The sequence below is a fragment of the Pimephales promelas genome, chromosome 19, assembly GCF_988280905.1.
Source record: "Pimephales promelas chromosome 19, fPimPro1.hap1.1, whole genome shotgun sequence".
Lineage (NCBI taxonomy): Eukaryota > Metazoa > Chordata > Actinopteri > Cypriniformes > Leuciscidae > Pimephales > Pimephales promelas.
The window spans coordinates 18,325,558-18,343,196 of NC_142787.1; the positions used below are offsets into that span (position 1 = coordinate 18,325,558).

A 17,639-nucleotide genomic window follows, 5' to 3' on the forward strand; every position below is an offset into this window, starting at 1 on the left:
CAATCTTCAAATCGACGCAAGGACCTTCATACTCTGAGTGTTCGATGTTGCTTAACAGACGTTATAGAGATTTGGCCACACAGCTGAGATGAATTTATAAAGATGTTTATAAAGAAAGGCATTAAATTGGAGCGAAACAGCAACTCAGAGTATTCTATCCCAGGGTATGACGCGTAATGTCTGACAAAATGGTATTGCACTTTAAAATTACCATAAAGGCGAGAGCACTGAAGTGTAAAATTGATTTCTGGCATTATTTTGAATGTTGGCCAAAGGGTTTTTCATGCCTGTTCAATCTTTAAAATAAAGAAACAATGCATTTTATGCATTTTGGCACAAATCAGATGAATAAAATATATTGTATTGTATCTATTATGGGATATGTATCTGGCAGCTGCTATTATCTTCAAGTAAATCAATGCAAGCATTCTTCCCCCTCTAACAAACCTCCAAAATTCTCAAAACAAGGATCTCTCAAAAATGAAAAACACTAAATCAGAAAATTGTGCCAAATTATCATATCCGTCATATCTAGAGGTTTATTTTTACTTTATCTTTGAAAACTAGTATTTAAAGGGATAGTTCACCCCTAAATGTCAATTCTGTCATTCTTGTTCCAAACCTGTGTGAGTTTCTTCTGTTGAACACAAAAGGAAGATATTTTGAAGAATGTTGGTAATCAAAGAGTTGATCAAACCCATTGACTTCCATAGTAGGAAAGAAAATACTATGATGACAAAATGTTCATTTTTGGGTGATTAATCCCTTTAAGGTGATTACAATTCCCTTAGTCCAGTTTAACAGTGTTAGGTTTGTGTGCAGCAACCCTGATCTAAACCATATGATAAAAACAAAAAAATAAGTTCTATAAAGATTCTCCATTAGTAAACACATCTCAACTATTCAATGAGATTCCCTGACGTAAGAATTACATCTGCTGTCAGTAACATAGCAGATTGTTGTCCTCTAAATCTCAATTTCAAGGTGTGTTCACACTTTTAGTTCGGTTCAATTATACCATTCACACCGTCGTTAAGACCCAAACTAAAGACATTCTGTCATTTTTAGGGTCGCATACTGACATCACGTGCTGTTTTTGGTTCGTACAGATGCCTTTAGTCCAAGTTGTGTTCATATTTCAGTCGAACCTCACCAGAGTGGGTTTGGAGGTTCGCTTTTCAGGGGTCCGGTTCACTTGATTAGTGGCACCAGGGCAGCATTCACACTTATTCAAATGAACCACACTAACAGAACAAACCAAACCAAACCTGCCAAGTGTGAACACACCCTAAGAGTATTCCTTTTGTAGTGTTTGCTACAAAGCTACTGATAATATATTAATACATAAGTTTAAAATGTAAATGATCTGAGAAAAAAAAAAAATCACCTGGTAACTATAGACTCCCTTTCATTAGAAACCAAGCACATCTGTCCATATATATGTCCTTATAAAGCATCAGCTAAACAAAGGCAGATATTATAGAGCAGTGATACCCAAAAAAGATTTTGATTTCACTTGGTTAAACCAATAAAAAAAACATAAAAGTATTATTCTTTAAATTAATACATATTTTAAGTTAAAAGGAACACATTTCTGGTTTGCTGTAAAGCGGCCCTTCCCGATTGACTGTTTTTTTTGTATTGTTTTTTAAAGGGGCCATGACATGAAAAATCAAATTTGCCTTGATCTTTGACAACAAGAGCTCTTTGTACTATTAAAACATCCTGCAAATTTCAGAGCTTAAAATGTCCTCCTCATTATAAATTAAGCATTTATTTAGTCAAGCTCCAAAACTGACATGATTTGATATGGGTCGGACCAGTGATGTCACACGGGCAAATACATATGCATATGCCTGCCTCCAGAGTCATCAATGAATAGTTATACATCATCGCCCCATAGGCCCCACCCAGATGCCCATTCAATTTACCTCACTGGCAAGATGACAAATGGAAGAGTAAATAGAAGCGTTAAAGGGATACTCCACTTTTTTTGGAAATAGGCTCATTTTACAACTCGAGCTTTTACGAGTTTTACCGTTTTTGAATGTATTCAGCCGATTTTCTGATATTTAGAAGAATATCAGTAACCAGACAGTTTCTGGTCTCATTGACTTCCATTGTGTATTTTTTCCTACTACGGAAGTCAATGAGACCAGAAACTGTCTGGTTACTGATATTCTTTTAAATATAAGAAAATCGGCTGAATGGATTCGAAAACGGTAATACTCAACTGTTGGTAAAATGAGCCTATTTCCAAAAAAAGTGGAGTATCCCTTTAAGGAATGATCCTGTTAAAACACTGGTTTGCGTCTCTGTAAAGACTTTAGACGTATACCAGCATCAGGAACAATTGGATGGTTTATCTTTAATGGATACAGGATGGCGTCAGAGGATTATATGTTTGTTCAGGTAATTTGACTGCAGATTGTTTTGTAAACGCGGCACAGTGTAATGGAGAGTTCGAAAATAAACTAACTCCGCGTGCAATATTGCGTGATTGCTCATACGGTTTCCTATGCAATGACGTTAACCAATCACAACAGAGGCCGTTTAATGACAAGTCTCAAAGAAGCCGCCCCTTTAAAAACAGATCATTTCAGACAGACGGTGGTTCAGAATGAGGGTTAAAAATAATAGTTTTTCTACATATATATTTGTTTTATTGTGTGGAAACCTCAAGGAACATATGAAAATAATTTTAAAAAAATCCATGTCATGACCCTTTTAAGACAAAAAAGTTGAGGGTATTGATGAATCTATAGTGTCAAATGGTAATTTTTTTTCTGTTTTAAAAGATACTTGAGCAGCTGTATCGTTTTTAATGTTGCACCATGCATTTATATACACTTCAATGAATCTTCCAGCTATCCACACCTAAGTCTAGTGCCCTCTGGTGATGATACAAAGACTCGCATCCTACCATAGGAGGAACCAATGACCGTTAAATACTTGTGCATTTTCATTCATTATTTTTTCCCTATTTTATACTCATTTTAATTCACCCATTCTATTGTTATTAACTTCTTTAGCAGTTACTCTATGCTGAAGATACTAACTGTGAGCTTAACTCACAGGATTGGGACAAGAGGGGTTCAAGTGAAGGAGGGGTTACTGAATTTGACAGGCTGTGGAGGAAGTGGCTTGGCAGCACATGCAAGTAGGGTTGACTGATTTAGGGGGGATGAGGTCCAGGTCTTCATCATCGGGGATTTCATCCAATCGGTAGCCGTCCTTCAGAAGCTGAATGTTTAAATCTTGGTTTATTTGCTGTGGCAAAGGAAGAGAACCAGACTAAATTGTTAGTTATCAGAGAATATATAAACTACAATATTATAAAAATTATAGAAATTAATACAACAATTATATTTATTTTTGTGTGAACTAAATCTTTAAAATATTAGGGTTTATTCTATGACAGGATATGCTCTGGCATGACGCCACTTTAGAAATAAATAAAATAGATGTCTGTAAACTTGCCATTGAATAAGCAGTCAATCTATTGTAACTGTGTACCATAGAGAAGAGTTTAAGGCTATGGGATAGCAAATGGTTAAGTGACTTTTTCAGTGTATAAATACCTGGCCCCTTAGACATCTCACCTCGGCTGAGGAATATCCAGACGATGAGTATCTGGACATATCGAAGTCATCATCGCTAAAAAACAACAACAACAGGAATTACACAATCACAATTGGACACCTTGATTTCAGATAAACAGCAGCAAACCAATTAAATCTACCCCTTTGTAGCAAACCTCATAAGAAATTGCTCACACAAACTATTAGAGCCAGACCGATATATCGGCAGAGAGATATTATCGGCCGATATTAGGCATTTTCCAAACTATCCGTATCGGCAGTTATAATGGCCGATAAATGAATATTTCAAAAATAAAATAAAATCGGACGAAACACGCTTCAACCATGTCATGAGTGTTGGAGTTGTATAGTTTGTCCACCAGAGGGCACTCTACACCGTTCCTGTTGGCAACACTCGTTGAGTTGGTCACGATACATACATTGCTTGAATAACAATTAAAAGAACATCCCCATCAGTTCTCTTAAATCAAATAAGCATGACAAAATTTGTGACTATCATGTCTAGTTTCAAATAAATAAATAAAATATCGGCCGATATATCGGAATATCGGATTTTAAAACCCAAAAATATTTGTTTATCAGCCGGTATCAGCCTTCAAAATCCTTCATCGGTCGGGCTCTAAAAACTATGCATAAATTAAAATTTTTTAAAGCAATCTACGGAATGGCTCCAAAATATTTTGTTGAGCTTATTAAGCCCTATAATTCAAGCTTAATGCTAAGATCCTCAAATAAGCTCCTTTTAACAATTACCAGAGTGCGTCTCAAAATCGAAACCTGCCAGTGGGGTAAGATCTTCCACATCTTGACATATTTTTAAAGACCGTTTAAAGTCAGACCTGTGCTCATTTGCATTTTGACATTAATATAACGGTTCTTTTATTGTTTTATTATTATGGTACTTTTATTGCTTTCTGTTTTCTTTATTTTTATATTATGTATTTGTATTTATATTATATATTTATTGTTGGTTGTTTATATTATTTGCATCTTTTGTAGCCTGAAAGTTGCTATATAAATAAATATAAATACATAAAATGAAGACTGCACCATTTTATGGATCAGTTCGAGTCAGCAAACTTCTGAGATATATCAAATACAGCCGTCACATTAAAGGGTTAGTTCACCCAACAAGAATGTTTTATTCAAACAGATCTCATTCCCCATTGACTACCATAGAATGTATTTTTTCCTACTATGGTAGTCAATAGGGAATGAGATCTGTTTGATGACGAAATTCTTCCAAATATCTTCCTTTGTGTTCAGCAGAACAAATAAACACATAGAGGTTTGGAACAACATGAGGGTGAGTAAATACTGACAGAATTTTCATTTTTGGGTGAACTAACCCTTTAACTGTTGTGATTTCTTTCAACATGTGGACTCCTCTTATGTTTCTAGTCATATTAGACACATTTTTATAATTACAAATGAGACTTTATTTAGTCACAGTTGAGCATGAGAGAGAGAGAGAAAGAGGAATGTGAAGATGACATTTCAGCCAAATTCATTTATCAGGAAAAATCAACAGCGACAATCTGGAGCCTTCTGTTGATTTGTGCTGTAATTACAAGCTGTGCTCGTAGAACACAAGAACACAAGCAAGAAAGAGTGTTGGAGAGTCTGTACAAGGCATGTGATGGACAGAACGTCTGAGCATGTGATAGACAGTGGGTGTATGTACTAAATGTCAGGGAATGAGTGTTATATACAGCAAGGCTGAAATCGAAAAACAGAGAGAAAGAGACAATGAAGGACGGGTGACCTAAAACATGACTTAATCACAAGTGCAGGCAGCTGAGGTCACAGAGATGCAGCAGACAGCTGGCAGCACAGAAAACATCACCCATCTGTGTGAGACGCTACACGCTGTGCCTGATCATCTGAACTGAGCAGCAACCGCGCTATTATGGCTGAACACACGCCGTGACATCTCATTACAGGCGGGTGTAGGCCACACAAATGATACCGATGACTTCAAGTGCTTTGGACTGCTGTCAACAAACATGTTTACTTGCTTTTTCCAACTCTCAGGGCTAGAATCCTAGACACAAGACAAATCGTGACCAGAACTGTACTGTTAATAGTGATTCTGCACCAAGAGCACAAAAGAAGATATTTTGAAGAATGTTGGTTACCAGACAGTTGATGTTCATTAAAGACATTTATAATGTCTCAAAAGATTTTATTTCAAATAAATGCTGTTCTTTTCAGTTGATCTTGAAAAAAAAAATGCATCTTGGTTTCCACAAAAATATGAAGCCACACAACAATTTTTAACATTGATAATAATAATATTAATAAAAAATGTTTCTTAAGCCTCAAATATATATATTAGAAGGATTTCTGGAGGATCGTGTGGACAATAGTCATGTGAAAATAAATTATAATGAAAATAAATTATATAAAAAATAAAAATTATGTTAATAATTAAAAAAATTATATGTTATGTTAATAATCAATAAAGTTAAATCAATCAATAATCTCAGAAAATGCTCCAAAAATGTATAAAATGTCCACTTGAAGTAAAAGTGCATCTTAAAGTTTAACGCATGGTTTAATGGGACTTTCTGGACAATTTTGTTCTTCTCTGTAATGACTTTTTTCAAAAGCAAATGATTCATTTTGCTGAAGTTTAAGGGTCTCGCTTTGCCACCAGGAAGGCACATTAATTTGAAATCTTTTATGCTTTGCCAGTTTCTCACTCCAGTCAGAAGTGCACCAATTTTAGTCGCTTTAATATTAGCTGGTATTTTGATTAAATGTCAGGTTCTTTTCAGATGGAGATGGCTGGTTTTGCCTCTGCTAGGAAAATGGTATAAAGCTTTAATTAGAGGATTTATTTCCATCTTATCATTTGATGCATTTTAATCTTTCCCTAGAAGTGAAGCATTATGAAATAATCATGAAAGATTTCCAGAGCATTTCCCAGAGAAGAACAAGTTTTTAATGTGAAGTGTGTCATACCTGTCAGTGTCCAGTGCTACAAGTGGCTTCTCATCTGGACTCTGGTCTAAGGAGGAATACCCTTTATTAGGTACAACCAACCTGTAATGAAAGTGGGGAAAAGGAAGACCAGTGAAATACATATGAATGTATGCATAGGTACTTATACACATTGCTTTGATGATCTGCCACACAGTGATTGACTGGAATGGTGATCTGGGTTTTTTAATAGCCATTATCTTTCTGTTGCTGATGGCCACTAGAGACAATTATATTCTTCTATTTTATATATATATTATATCATTTTTATCCACAGGCACAATTCCATTCATCTAAAATGCCCACATATTACCTGATATATCTACATATTAGAAACCCTCAAAAAACAGAGGCAGTAATTTTTTTTAGGTTTTATTTTTATCTATTAACCTTTAATTTTAACATCCAATTTTTCCAAATCCTTAAGTACTAGGACAAATCTGGCAAGGGAAATCATATAAATTAGGGGCATGGCTGAGTTTAACATCATCAAACCCTGTTACATTAGCCAAAGCTGGAGCATCTTTTGTTCCTCCTCTCAAGATGAAGTTAATCTCTGGCTCTCAGGCTTTTAGAATAAGCAGGCCTGTGTGCCGCTAATCTTCAGGCCTAAAGCTATGCTCTAAAACAGGCCTGCGGACGGGTTCTAGCATTTGTGCTAATCCTAACAGGGCACCAGGGACCGGTGAGATGGCAGAAGGACTGCACTAACACTAATTAACATTCACAGATTGTACAGCCTTCATATAAAACTGCTGTTTATATGATTTAATGTTGTTGCTGTTCATAGTTTTGATGTACTAAAATCAACCATTAGTATGAGGCCATTCATTTGTTGTATTGAAAATTTTTCCAATAATAAAAACACATATGGTGTTTCTCATACACAAATATTTCATTTGATAACCATTCGTTGGTTTTGGTAAGAAAGTAGCTTTAGGGTGTGTTCAAACTTGGTAAGTTTGGTTTGATTAAAATGAACTCTGGACCAAGACCTCCTGAAAAGTTGGGTCTCGGTCCACTGGTTTGGCGCACACCAAAGTTCGAATGTGAACGCAGCCAACAGAGATTTGGTGTGCGCTAAACAAACGGTCTCGGTCCACTTCCAAACAAACTCTGGTGTGGTTTGACAAATGCAACACAACTCAAATACATCTAAACGATACAGAAACAATGTCACAGGATACGACCCTAAAAATGACAGAATGCTCAAACATGTATCTGGTTCTTCTTGTCATAAAAGCTATGTTGACCATTACATTTCAGTGTAGGTGTCGGAACCACCACCTCCTTGCAGCAGATCTTCGTTTTTATGTGTACTGGAGGAATTCCTGGCACTCTTTTGTCTCCTTTACACATTTTATAAGCTGTTCGAGAGTTCTCAGCTGGTAAAAATACCACCATGTGTACGCACATACAATGAGCACATCCAGCCCAGCACGTAGCATTGTTTTGGATCTTCGGTAAGTCTCAAAACGAACCAAAAGAACTGAATTGAAGTGTGAAAACACCCTTTATAAGTTATAACTCATGAAAGTGAGGGTGGAGAAGTCTCACCTTGTTCTGGACATAACATTATTTTTCTTGGGTTGCTGATTGACTGGACTACCCACAGTTCCATTCTTCACCGAGCCCTTCCTCGCGAGTTCTCGTTGTTTCTCTACCAAAAGAATGAATTAAGAAAAAAATAACAATTCTGAAAACCTCCCATTGACTTACACTGATAGATTGTTCAGTATTCAAAATGTAACAAACAGCGAAGGTGTCATCATAAAATTTGCATGCCATACGGAATTGTGATTGGTCTTCATTCTGAGAGCCAACTGCACGAAAAACTAAGTACACCAAAATAGAGGTATATCTGAATACATAGTATTCGAAAAAGTACCCAGATGACTGACTACTTGCGCAGAGATTTTAAAGAGCGCATTTGATGGGCACTTTACTATCCCATGAGGCCACGGTGAGGGTTTATGAATGGCAGTGAAGCAGTGGAATATTTCATCCACAGATGTAACTAATTCAGGTGGGTCATGTGACATAAACATGAAGGTGTATGTAGTATGTCTGAATTTCATTCACATTATCCACATTCATATAGAATGTACTCATTTAACAGTCGCAAAGTAAATTATTCAAAAGTAATACCTACTTAGTATGTAATTTTGAATGCAGCATGAGTCTCCCCTGCATACATATTTTACTGCACTGCAACTGTGTTCTTTTAAATCCAGATCAATACCATAGCAACACATACAGTTTTATTATGCGTTGAGACTACAGTCTTATTAATATTCTCCATTCTGCATGGCTCTCTAGCTGGAGAACAGTTTCTTCAGGCATGAGGTTGACTTCTGACTGACTTACACACACACTGGCCTGTGTGTGTGTGTGTGTGTGTGGAAGAGATTTCTCTGCGGTTCCATAAGTAATAAGGCTGTCAGAGGGAGGACTGTAAAGTGAAGTTTAATTAACAACAGCAACTGCCGTATTTCAGGAAGCCCTAACCGAACATCTCTAAACAGAAACAGGGCTGAGCAATAAGCAATGCTGTTTTCCTTTCTGCTGTTACCCAATGAAACACTGAAATAATTTTTTAGTGGGGGGAAAATGTTTTTTCATGAAAATCATGGAGTATATAAAAGTTCAAGACGTTAAATGGACTTTATTCCTTCCCCTCAAAGCCTCTTTTTTTATTTTTCTCTTTAGATAACAATGATAGCCAACAATAACCTTCATGTTAAGGTTTGCAAAGTTGTTATTGTTCATTAAACTTACACTTTTAAAAACTTGTTAAAAATGTTGCTTTGGCAACTGACTGAAATAAGTAACAAAATTACTAAAATAAAAATAGACTAAATCTATATATATATATATATTGTATATATATATATGTATGTGTGCGTAATAAAATGAACATAGCTTAAACATTACATTAAATTTAAAATATAAAGTTCAATGAAAAAAAAATATATATATATATATATATATATATATATATATATATTTAACACCTTGTGGTTAAAAACTGTTACATTTTCCCCCTAATACAGACTACTAATAATTTTAATGTTGAAAATTGATGATAACTAATATGATGTCCATTTATAATATATGTTTTGCATTATATATAAATTACTACTATTATTCAATTATTGACAGTTAAATTGGGCTTTTTTATTCAACAGAAGGATATTTTTTTGCAAATTACACAGAAATGAATGTTATTTATTTAAAATTTCCTTGTAGAAAAGGAAAGCCCACAAAGCTCCACAATCGTATTTGAAAGACTGCAGTTACATTTTCTCTGAGAAACTCAGACTTGAAGACTCATTACACTTCTGCTTATCGAAAACCATGGCCATCTATTTCACACGGCCGCTTCTTAACTCTCGCTCTAAGCCATTTGCTTCACAATCACAGTATCAGCAGGAAAATCAATACAGTCACTTTCACAATCAAATGGACAAATTACACTGGTGACGATATGGCGTCGTCAGATGGCTGAATGAGAAAGTGGCTTACCTATCTTCACTTGCAGCGGGGAGGGCTTGTAGTTGATAGCGACTGACTCTGGTTCTCTCGTTCCTGTTTCAGCCTCCAAAGTGGACGTTTCCGCAGGATCCTGGAGAAAAAAAAAAGCAATCAGACGTAACACTACATTCCCACGGGCAGATGCTAGTTATTAGCAATGTGCAAAACTAAATGTTTCCAAAATCGATCAATTGACAAATGGATTCTGAGGAAGCGTTTCAATAGGAGTTCAGTGTGAACAGAAAAACATTACAAGTCTGAAACAATGTAAAGGAGAAGGGATCTCTCTGATGCAATACTTCAACATCTATTTCAACCATGCTCGGCTCAGTGAGATTAAAAAAACAGACAGAAAATATCGGAATGGTAGTAAATAATTGGAATCTGGTGAGCCAGAGGGTGTATAAAGGATGTTAATTCTATTGGTAAAATAGCACGAGTCAGCACAATGTCACCAAGCTGTTGCTGGAAAGGGTCATTTTAATGCATCTCTCTCAAAACGCCTCAGATTTGCTTTCACAGCTATGCTCCAGCGACTTATTGATTCTGAGACCAGAGATGGATGTCAGGGCCTATGCAGTAGAAAACTCACAATGTACTGTGTAAACAAATGTACTGGTCAACAGATCAATTAAATGACCTTGAATAAATCTGGTTATATGGTCACACTTTAGTTTAGGTTGCAATTCTCACTATTAACTAGTTGCTTATTAGCTTGCATATTACTGGTAATATTGGTACTATATGGGATATACTGTTTATTAGTACTTATAAAACACACATTAATGCCTTATTCTGTGTGACCATATTCTAAATCCCTTAAAGCCTGGTGTGGCGCGCGATATTCGCCAACGTTTAACACCTCGTGACTAAACAAAGGGCGCCAATAGAATGCCGAAGTTACGACGCCACTCTGTAGGCCAAAATGCGGAAGTGAGTTAGCATTTTAGCACTCCCGGTTCCCTCGCTCTAAAGTCTATGGGATTTTTGAATGGGTTTTTGCTAAATATTTTCATTTATGACGTGTAAGGGTCACAACTCTTTGCTAAACACAGATCTTATTTTTTGCGATTTTCCAAAAGTCTACGGGGAAAATGCATAGCTTTTCGATCGAGGGAACCCATGCGCCGTTAGCTTCCGAGTTGTCCTACAAAGTGACGTCATCACTTTGGTACTCTATGTGAGTTTGCACAATGACGCGAAAAACACCACGCGTAAAAGCATCAGTTTTTAAAAACCGTCTTGGGTCGTTTTTTTTTGGTTTGACCCACCACGTCAAAAACTATCCGACCAATGAGATTGGCGCTTTTGCTCACGTGTCTGGTGCTTCTGAAGTTACAGTAAAAAAACTTGGGGGCACTCAAACACAAAACGGTCTTACGTATGTGTGCTTACCAAGCACACATACGTAATAGCGAAGAAGATATACGCCACCGTCTACACTGCCGGAAGACGAGGTAGATGCAAGGCAAGATATCTATGGGCAAGATGAATGTTGAGCTGCTGGTCTCGGAGCACAAAGAGCTATATGATGATATTTATATTGGTATTTCTGTAATAATAGTATAGTATGCTATTATTATTCCTGTTTTACATTACACGCCATCTAATGTCAGGGAATGAATTTGCAGGTTCACTCGGCTCATCGTCAGCGAAAATCGCTTGGGTTTGAACACAAAAAACGCGGTGAAAAACGCTGGCGAATAACGCGCGATGATATTCGTCCTTTAATCCTACCCAATACGCTGATTTCATGTAGCCGTCATTTTGAAATGGCTCCGGTGGGAAGAAAACCGGAAGTGCCGCTTTAAATCATAGGAGAGTCACGAATGCGATGCCGTATTGTTGTGTTTAATGTAGAAATTTGTTATTCTAAAAAATGTACATACATTTATTTCATAGTTTAGACTATATACAGTGAAATTTATAAATTTTTTAAATATATATTCAGAACATAAAAAAGCAGGAAGGACCTATATACATATCTTATATTGGACATTAACATCTAATAGTTTAGCTGCGGCAGCAGCTTCGGGTTTGTAGTTCAATTTCAAAATGGCAGCTGCGTGAAATCAGCATACATAAATTAACAACTACCTTACTAACTATTAATAAGCAGTAGTTAGTTTATTGAGGCAAAAGTTGTAGTTAATTGCACCCTAAAACGTACAAAAATCCTATTGTACCGAAATCGTACCGAATCGTGACCCCAAAACCAAACTGCGTACCGAACCGTGACTTCTGTGTACCTTTACACCCCTAATATACATATTATATCAGACAGAGGGATGGATGAATGGATATATCTTACCATCTTATTGTACAATGTAAAATTTACAAGCCTTCATTACTACTCAAACTTAAAGTCTGAGCCACACCCTATCTTCTCCACAGCCTGCTTTCGGCACAGCTGCTCAGATGAGAGATGGATGAAAGGAGGGAGATCCTAGGTGTCATAGTAACCGACTGGTACTTCCTGCATAGCTGCAAGCCAGCTATGACACCAGACATGTTTTGTTGCTTGAGCCTTTAATATGTAGGGTAGGGTCTGAGTGCTCAGTGACATCACCAGGGACTGCGAGAGACAGAACAGAGGCAGCTTGTTGGAGAAAATGTTGAGAGCACACCCGAGCCAACAGAGCGCCCATTGTGACCTCAAAATCAAAAAGCCTGCCTTCATTGGATGTGGACACTTGAGATTCTTTAGGCCATCATCGTGTATAGTTTTATAGTTACAATTTACAGAAATGTATACATTATAAAATAAAAATACTATAATTACTAAAAGGCTATAGAAATATTTACTATTAAAACTTAAAATTAAACAAAATATTAAAAATAAGCTAATTAAAATATAAATGCTGTAAATAACAGACTAATAAAATAACACACTATTTCTAAACTTTTCCACCTATTGGAAATATCATTATCAGAAGGCAATATGAAATGTCTGAAGTGGATCAACATGACAAACTGATGTTAACGGTAAAACCTTTGAAGGGGTCATTTGATGTAAAAAAAAAGAAAAAAAAAAGAAATTTGCTTAAACATGAAGGAGAAAGCAGCCTTGTTGTTGAAGGCAACCTCTTTGCCCACTGGCTCAGCGGTGGCATAGTGCCAGCTGTAGGCCTGGCAGGGTTCTCACAAACCCTTTAAGCACAGCACCAGCTAAAGAGACCAGCAGGGGATTGTGGGTAATAGCCCAGCAGGATATCATCAAGCTCCTGAAGCATCTAATCATATGCTGAGTACAAAGTACACTCTCATCTTGATCTGAAGCTGTTACTGGACCACAGTATCATTTCATATTTTCGAGCATCAGAACACAACACAAGCGAGAGGTAATGCTTCACATCAACATAAATAAAAGTAAAACACTATCTGCCTTTGGATTTTGTGATCTACAAAGGACTTTGTTGTGTAAGCCGGTGTATTGAGCTTTCCAGGCAGCCTTTGTCAGACTACACAGGCTACACAAATCTCAGAGCAACACCACCTAGCACAACATCAAAGTCATGCATATTCCATGGCTACATGTACAACTGCCCGTGAAATTTATGCAACATCTACCGGAGAAAACCAAGAGTGATGCGTCAGAGCACTATAGTCATATCTGATGCAACCCCTAATCTCTGTTCTTATGGTTTAAAGCTGATTTAGCATGTTGTCACAAGATTAAATTGATCGGAAATCTATAGAAACTATCAGCACTGTCTAAAACCATGAAGTGGTTTTAGACATTTATGTCTAAAACCACATTAGAGCAATTGCAAGAGTCACAAATTTAAAGAAACACATCAAAAACAAGATTTTGGCTAGTTAAACATGGCAAATCCACACTGTACACCTGTAGGTATTGTGCTAAATAAATCTCTCACAACGTTTCAAAGATTTTAAAATGGGTTTCAATGAGAGGGTCAACTTTTAACATCAAGCAAACATGTGGGATCTTATGATCCTGCACACCAGGATCTTTATGCCCTCTCTGACCCTATGTCATGTCAATAAGACATTTTGGTGACGCAGGTTGATGAACTAGATGAAGATGAGCGAACGCTGACACAGCTGAAGCTTAAAAGGATTGGTGGGATTATATGACATGATGTACTTGGGACCAATCACAGCAAAGCATGATCCATAAGGTAACTAACTACGTATTTACTGTGTGTGTATATATATATATATATATATATATATATATACACCTTATATTTTAAGCTAACTATATATTATAAATATATGTATTAACTAACTATATATATATATAGGGGTGTATATGAAGAGTTCAGATGCAAAAGCCTCTAAATGCCTTTTGAAATTTTGTTCTAGAATGACCATTTTTATCAAGCTTGTATATTTAAGTTCAGTGATTTCACTTAAATGACAATTAATAGGTAATCTTCATTGGCATTTAAGTGAAATTACTGAACTTAAATATACAAGCTTGATAAAAATGATAATTTTAGAAGAAAATTTCAAATGGCACTTAGAGGCTTTTGCATCTGAACTCTTCATATATATATATATATATATATATATATATATATATATATATATTCAATTTCCCACTCATTTAAAGGGATAGTTCACCCAAAAATGAAACTTATGTCTTCCAAATTATGACTTTCTTTGTTCAGAGCAACATGAAAAAAGATATTTTGAAGAATGTAGGCTACCAAACAGTTTCAGTTCCCACTGACTTCCATTTTGAGGACAAAAAATACAATGGAAGTCAATGGGAACCAAAATATCTTCTTCTGTGCTCTGTAAAAGAAGTCATACAGGTTTGGAACGGCATAAGGGTGAATAAATGATGACATATTTTTCATTTTTGTGTGTTCTGCCTCTGTTAGTTTGACAGGAATGTGTTTCTAGGACTAACAAAAGATGCTCATCCAGAAAATGCCCTACTTGCAAAATCTAGCAAGGACCGTGGTAGCGTGCTGTTATTACTGACCTCCTTTTATCCAAGCACATGACATTCAGAAAATAAAATTAGTGCTTTTTGGGTTTTTTTCTACTCGTTTATGAGCTCTAATGTCATTTTCGTTACAATAAACCGGAAAGCCAATAACTACTAAATTCCTGAAAGGAAAAGCATTCTTCTTTGAAAAGCAGGTGCCATACTGCAGTGGGTCTGTCCTTTTCTGTCTACAGAAGAATGAATTAGCATGAGAAAGCACAGTTTGTTGTATAGGGTAACAGCTGGGTCTTCGGCACTTTGGGAATAGTGAGACGCCAATGAAAAAAGAATGAAAATATCACTTCAGGCCGTATCTCACTAATCCAGCATATTCTAAGATGCGGATTTCAGTTCACCCAGAAAATACAGGCTACTAACTGAATGAAAACCTACTTACTTCACTGGAAATCAATGTATTTACAAAAGCTCTGAAACAAATAAGAAATTCAAGATGTGTCTGCTGCTACTTCTGTCTGAATGGGCAGACGAGAACAAATCTATACAATATGTTAAATTCTACAGTATTGTGTTTAAATATACAAATTGATACTGATGCTTAAAAGAACTGATACTTTGTGTTTACTTTGTGTACTCCCTGAAAAAGTAACTAATTGCATTATATGGTTTCTTTTTATGGAAAGTAATGTGTTACGTCATTTTTGTTACTTTTCTCACTTGGGCTGGGCTTGCTTATTTGTTTTAAAACCAAAAAATATGTTTTTGGCAAATCTTTTAAAGGTCATTTTCACACTGAAATTGAATACAGGAGACATTCAACACAATAACAACAAAGAAATTGAACACAAACGTGCTGTTTATCTTAAGTCTTTTTTGCTTATTTTACTGGTTTAATTGAATCATCAATGGTCAGCAGCAAAGACATTAAGATTAATTACATAAAGAATATTTGTGTAATATTCTGAGTTTGCATTTCAGTCAGTGTTTTGATAATTTTTGTAATTTTTGTGTACTGCGATATGAGTAAATGCAAGCTCACATTTATTCTAGAAATACTATAGATATCATGTTTACAAAGGGCCAGCACACACAACTCTGACCTGAACCTCACTCCCTTTTTATCTCAACATGGGGACAGGACAGCAGTGTTACTTTTACTCGTTACTTTACTCGTTACTACTTAAAGTAGTGTTACTTTACTCGTTACTTGAAATCTAATTATATAACTCACGTTACTTGTAATGCGCTAGCGACAGGTTTGTGTCATCATGACGTATGGAACCATCGCGTGGACCCTGACAATCCGATGAGACACAAAATAATAAAGTTCCAGTGTAGTTAATTGAAAAAACTATTCAGTTTGTAAAGTAACTAACCTAATCACAGAAATGATACAAGCATAATCTCAATCAATTCGTTCTCAGCTTATTATTAATTTGTTCTATTATTTTGAACCAAACCGACGTTACTGGTCCTCGGACCGATTCAATCCGATTCGTGATCAAACAAGTGCAGAAAGCTTCAATTAAAACAAAATCCGATTCAAAAGAAATGTTTACGGAATGGACGATAATTACGAACAGGCATGCCTGTCAAATAAAACAATATAACAGACATCACTTATAATGTGAGATCATTTATTTAGTCTCATTAAAGGACGGAACATTCTGCACATATTCTGTTTATTAACCAAGTCGTTGTCAATGACAGCTGGCATTCTAACGTTACGTTATCAATCTAAAACTGTCGGTCGTATCTAAATATCCGATGCTTTTGACAGTAACCCACCAGCGTTTGTGAGCTAAGTTAAGTTAGATAATACATAATTACTGCCTTTACACATAGTGTAATTTAGCAGCACGACATGTACACAGTGTTTTTCTCCATTCAAGTGAGAGTGGCACTTACCAGCAGCTTTATCTCTGGGTTTACTGGTGGCACTTGAAATCTGTCAATTTCTTCCATCATTTTGATAAAACGTCAGTCTTGTAAAGTGAAGGACAAATGCTTAAGGCGATATCCTAATTGAAAACCGCATTTATTCACTCTCTGGATCGGTTCAAAGATGCTGAGCTCTCCAGCATCATCTCTAGTTGTTTTCCGCTATCTGGCTGTTACCAGTCAGGGGTGACTCAACAACAGCAACATCTGACTTCCGGGTCCGGAACCCCTCCCATACTGACGAGGTGCTGAATAATTAATCAGCTCCATTCGGTCGTGCTCATATATGTCTATGGGTCGTGCTGAGCAAACATCAGAATCCACAGCTACTGTGAAATAATAATAGATAGTTTACCCAAAAATGAAAATTATGTCATTATTATCACCCTCAAGTTGTTCCAACCCTTTATGTGTTTCTTTCTTCGGTTGAACACAAAACAAGCTATTTTAATGAATGTGGGTACGTTAACCAGACAGTTGACGGCACCCATTGACTTTCATAGTATTTTTTTTTTCTTCATACAGTCAGGTTGACAGGTCAGGTTGAGGGTGATTAAATGATGACAAAATGTTATTTTGGGTGAACTAACGTAAGGTCGGTTTGCTGATTAAAAGCAGCACAGCAAAGCTTTGGATTGATGGGAACGTTAAATCAA

At 36.2% G+C, this 17,639-nt stretch overlaps 1 protein-coding gene across 1 annotated transcript; it reads right to left on the reverse strand.

Annotated features, from left to right (window-relative positions):
- Positions 1-2,349: 2,349 nt before the first annotated feature.
- Positions 2,350-17,198, reverse strand: fam219aa (family with sequence similarity 219 member Aa). Its single transcript, XM_039668847.2, has 6 exons — positions 16,951-17,198; positions 10,113-10,212; positions 8,145-8,247; positions 6,570-6,650; positions 3,603-3,657; positions 2,350-3,270 (listed from the first exon to the last, which is right to left on the reverse strand). Exons 1-6 carry the CDS (start codon positions 17,008-17,010, stop codon positions 3,112-3,114), a joined length of 558 nt encoding a protein of 185 aa, XP_039524781.2. The 5' UTR covers positions 17,011-17,198; the 3' UTR covers positions 2,350-3,111.
- Between the last annotated feature and the right edge of the window lie 441 nt (positions 17,199-17,639).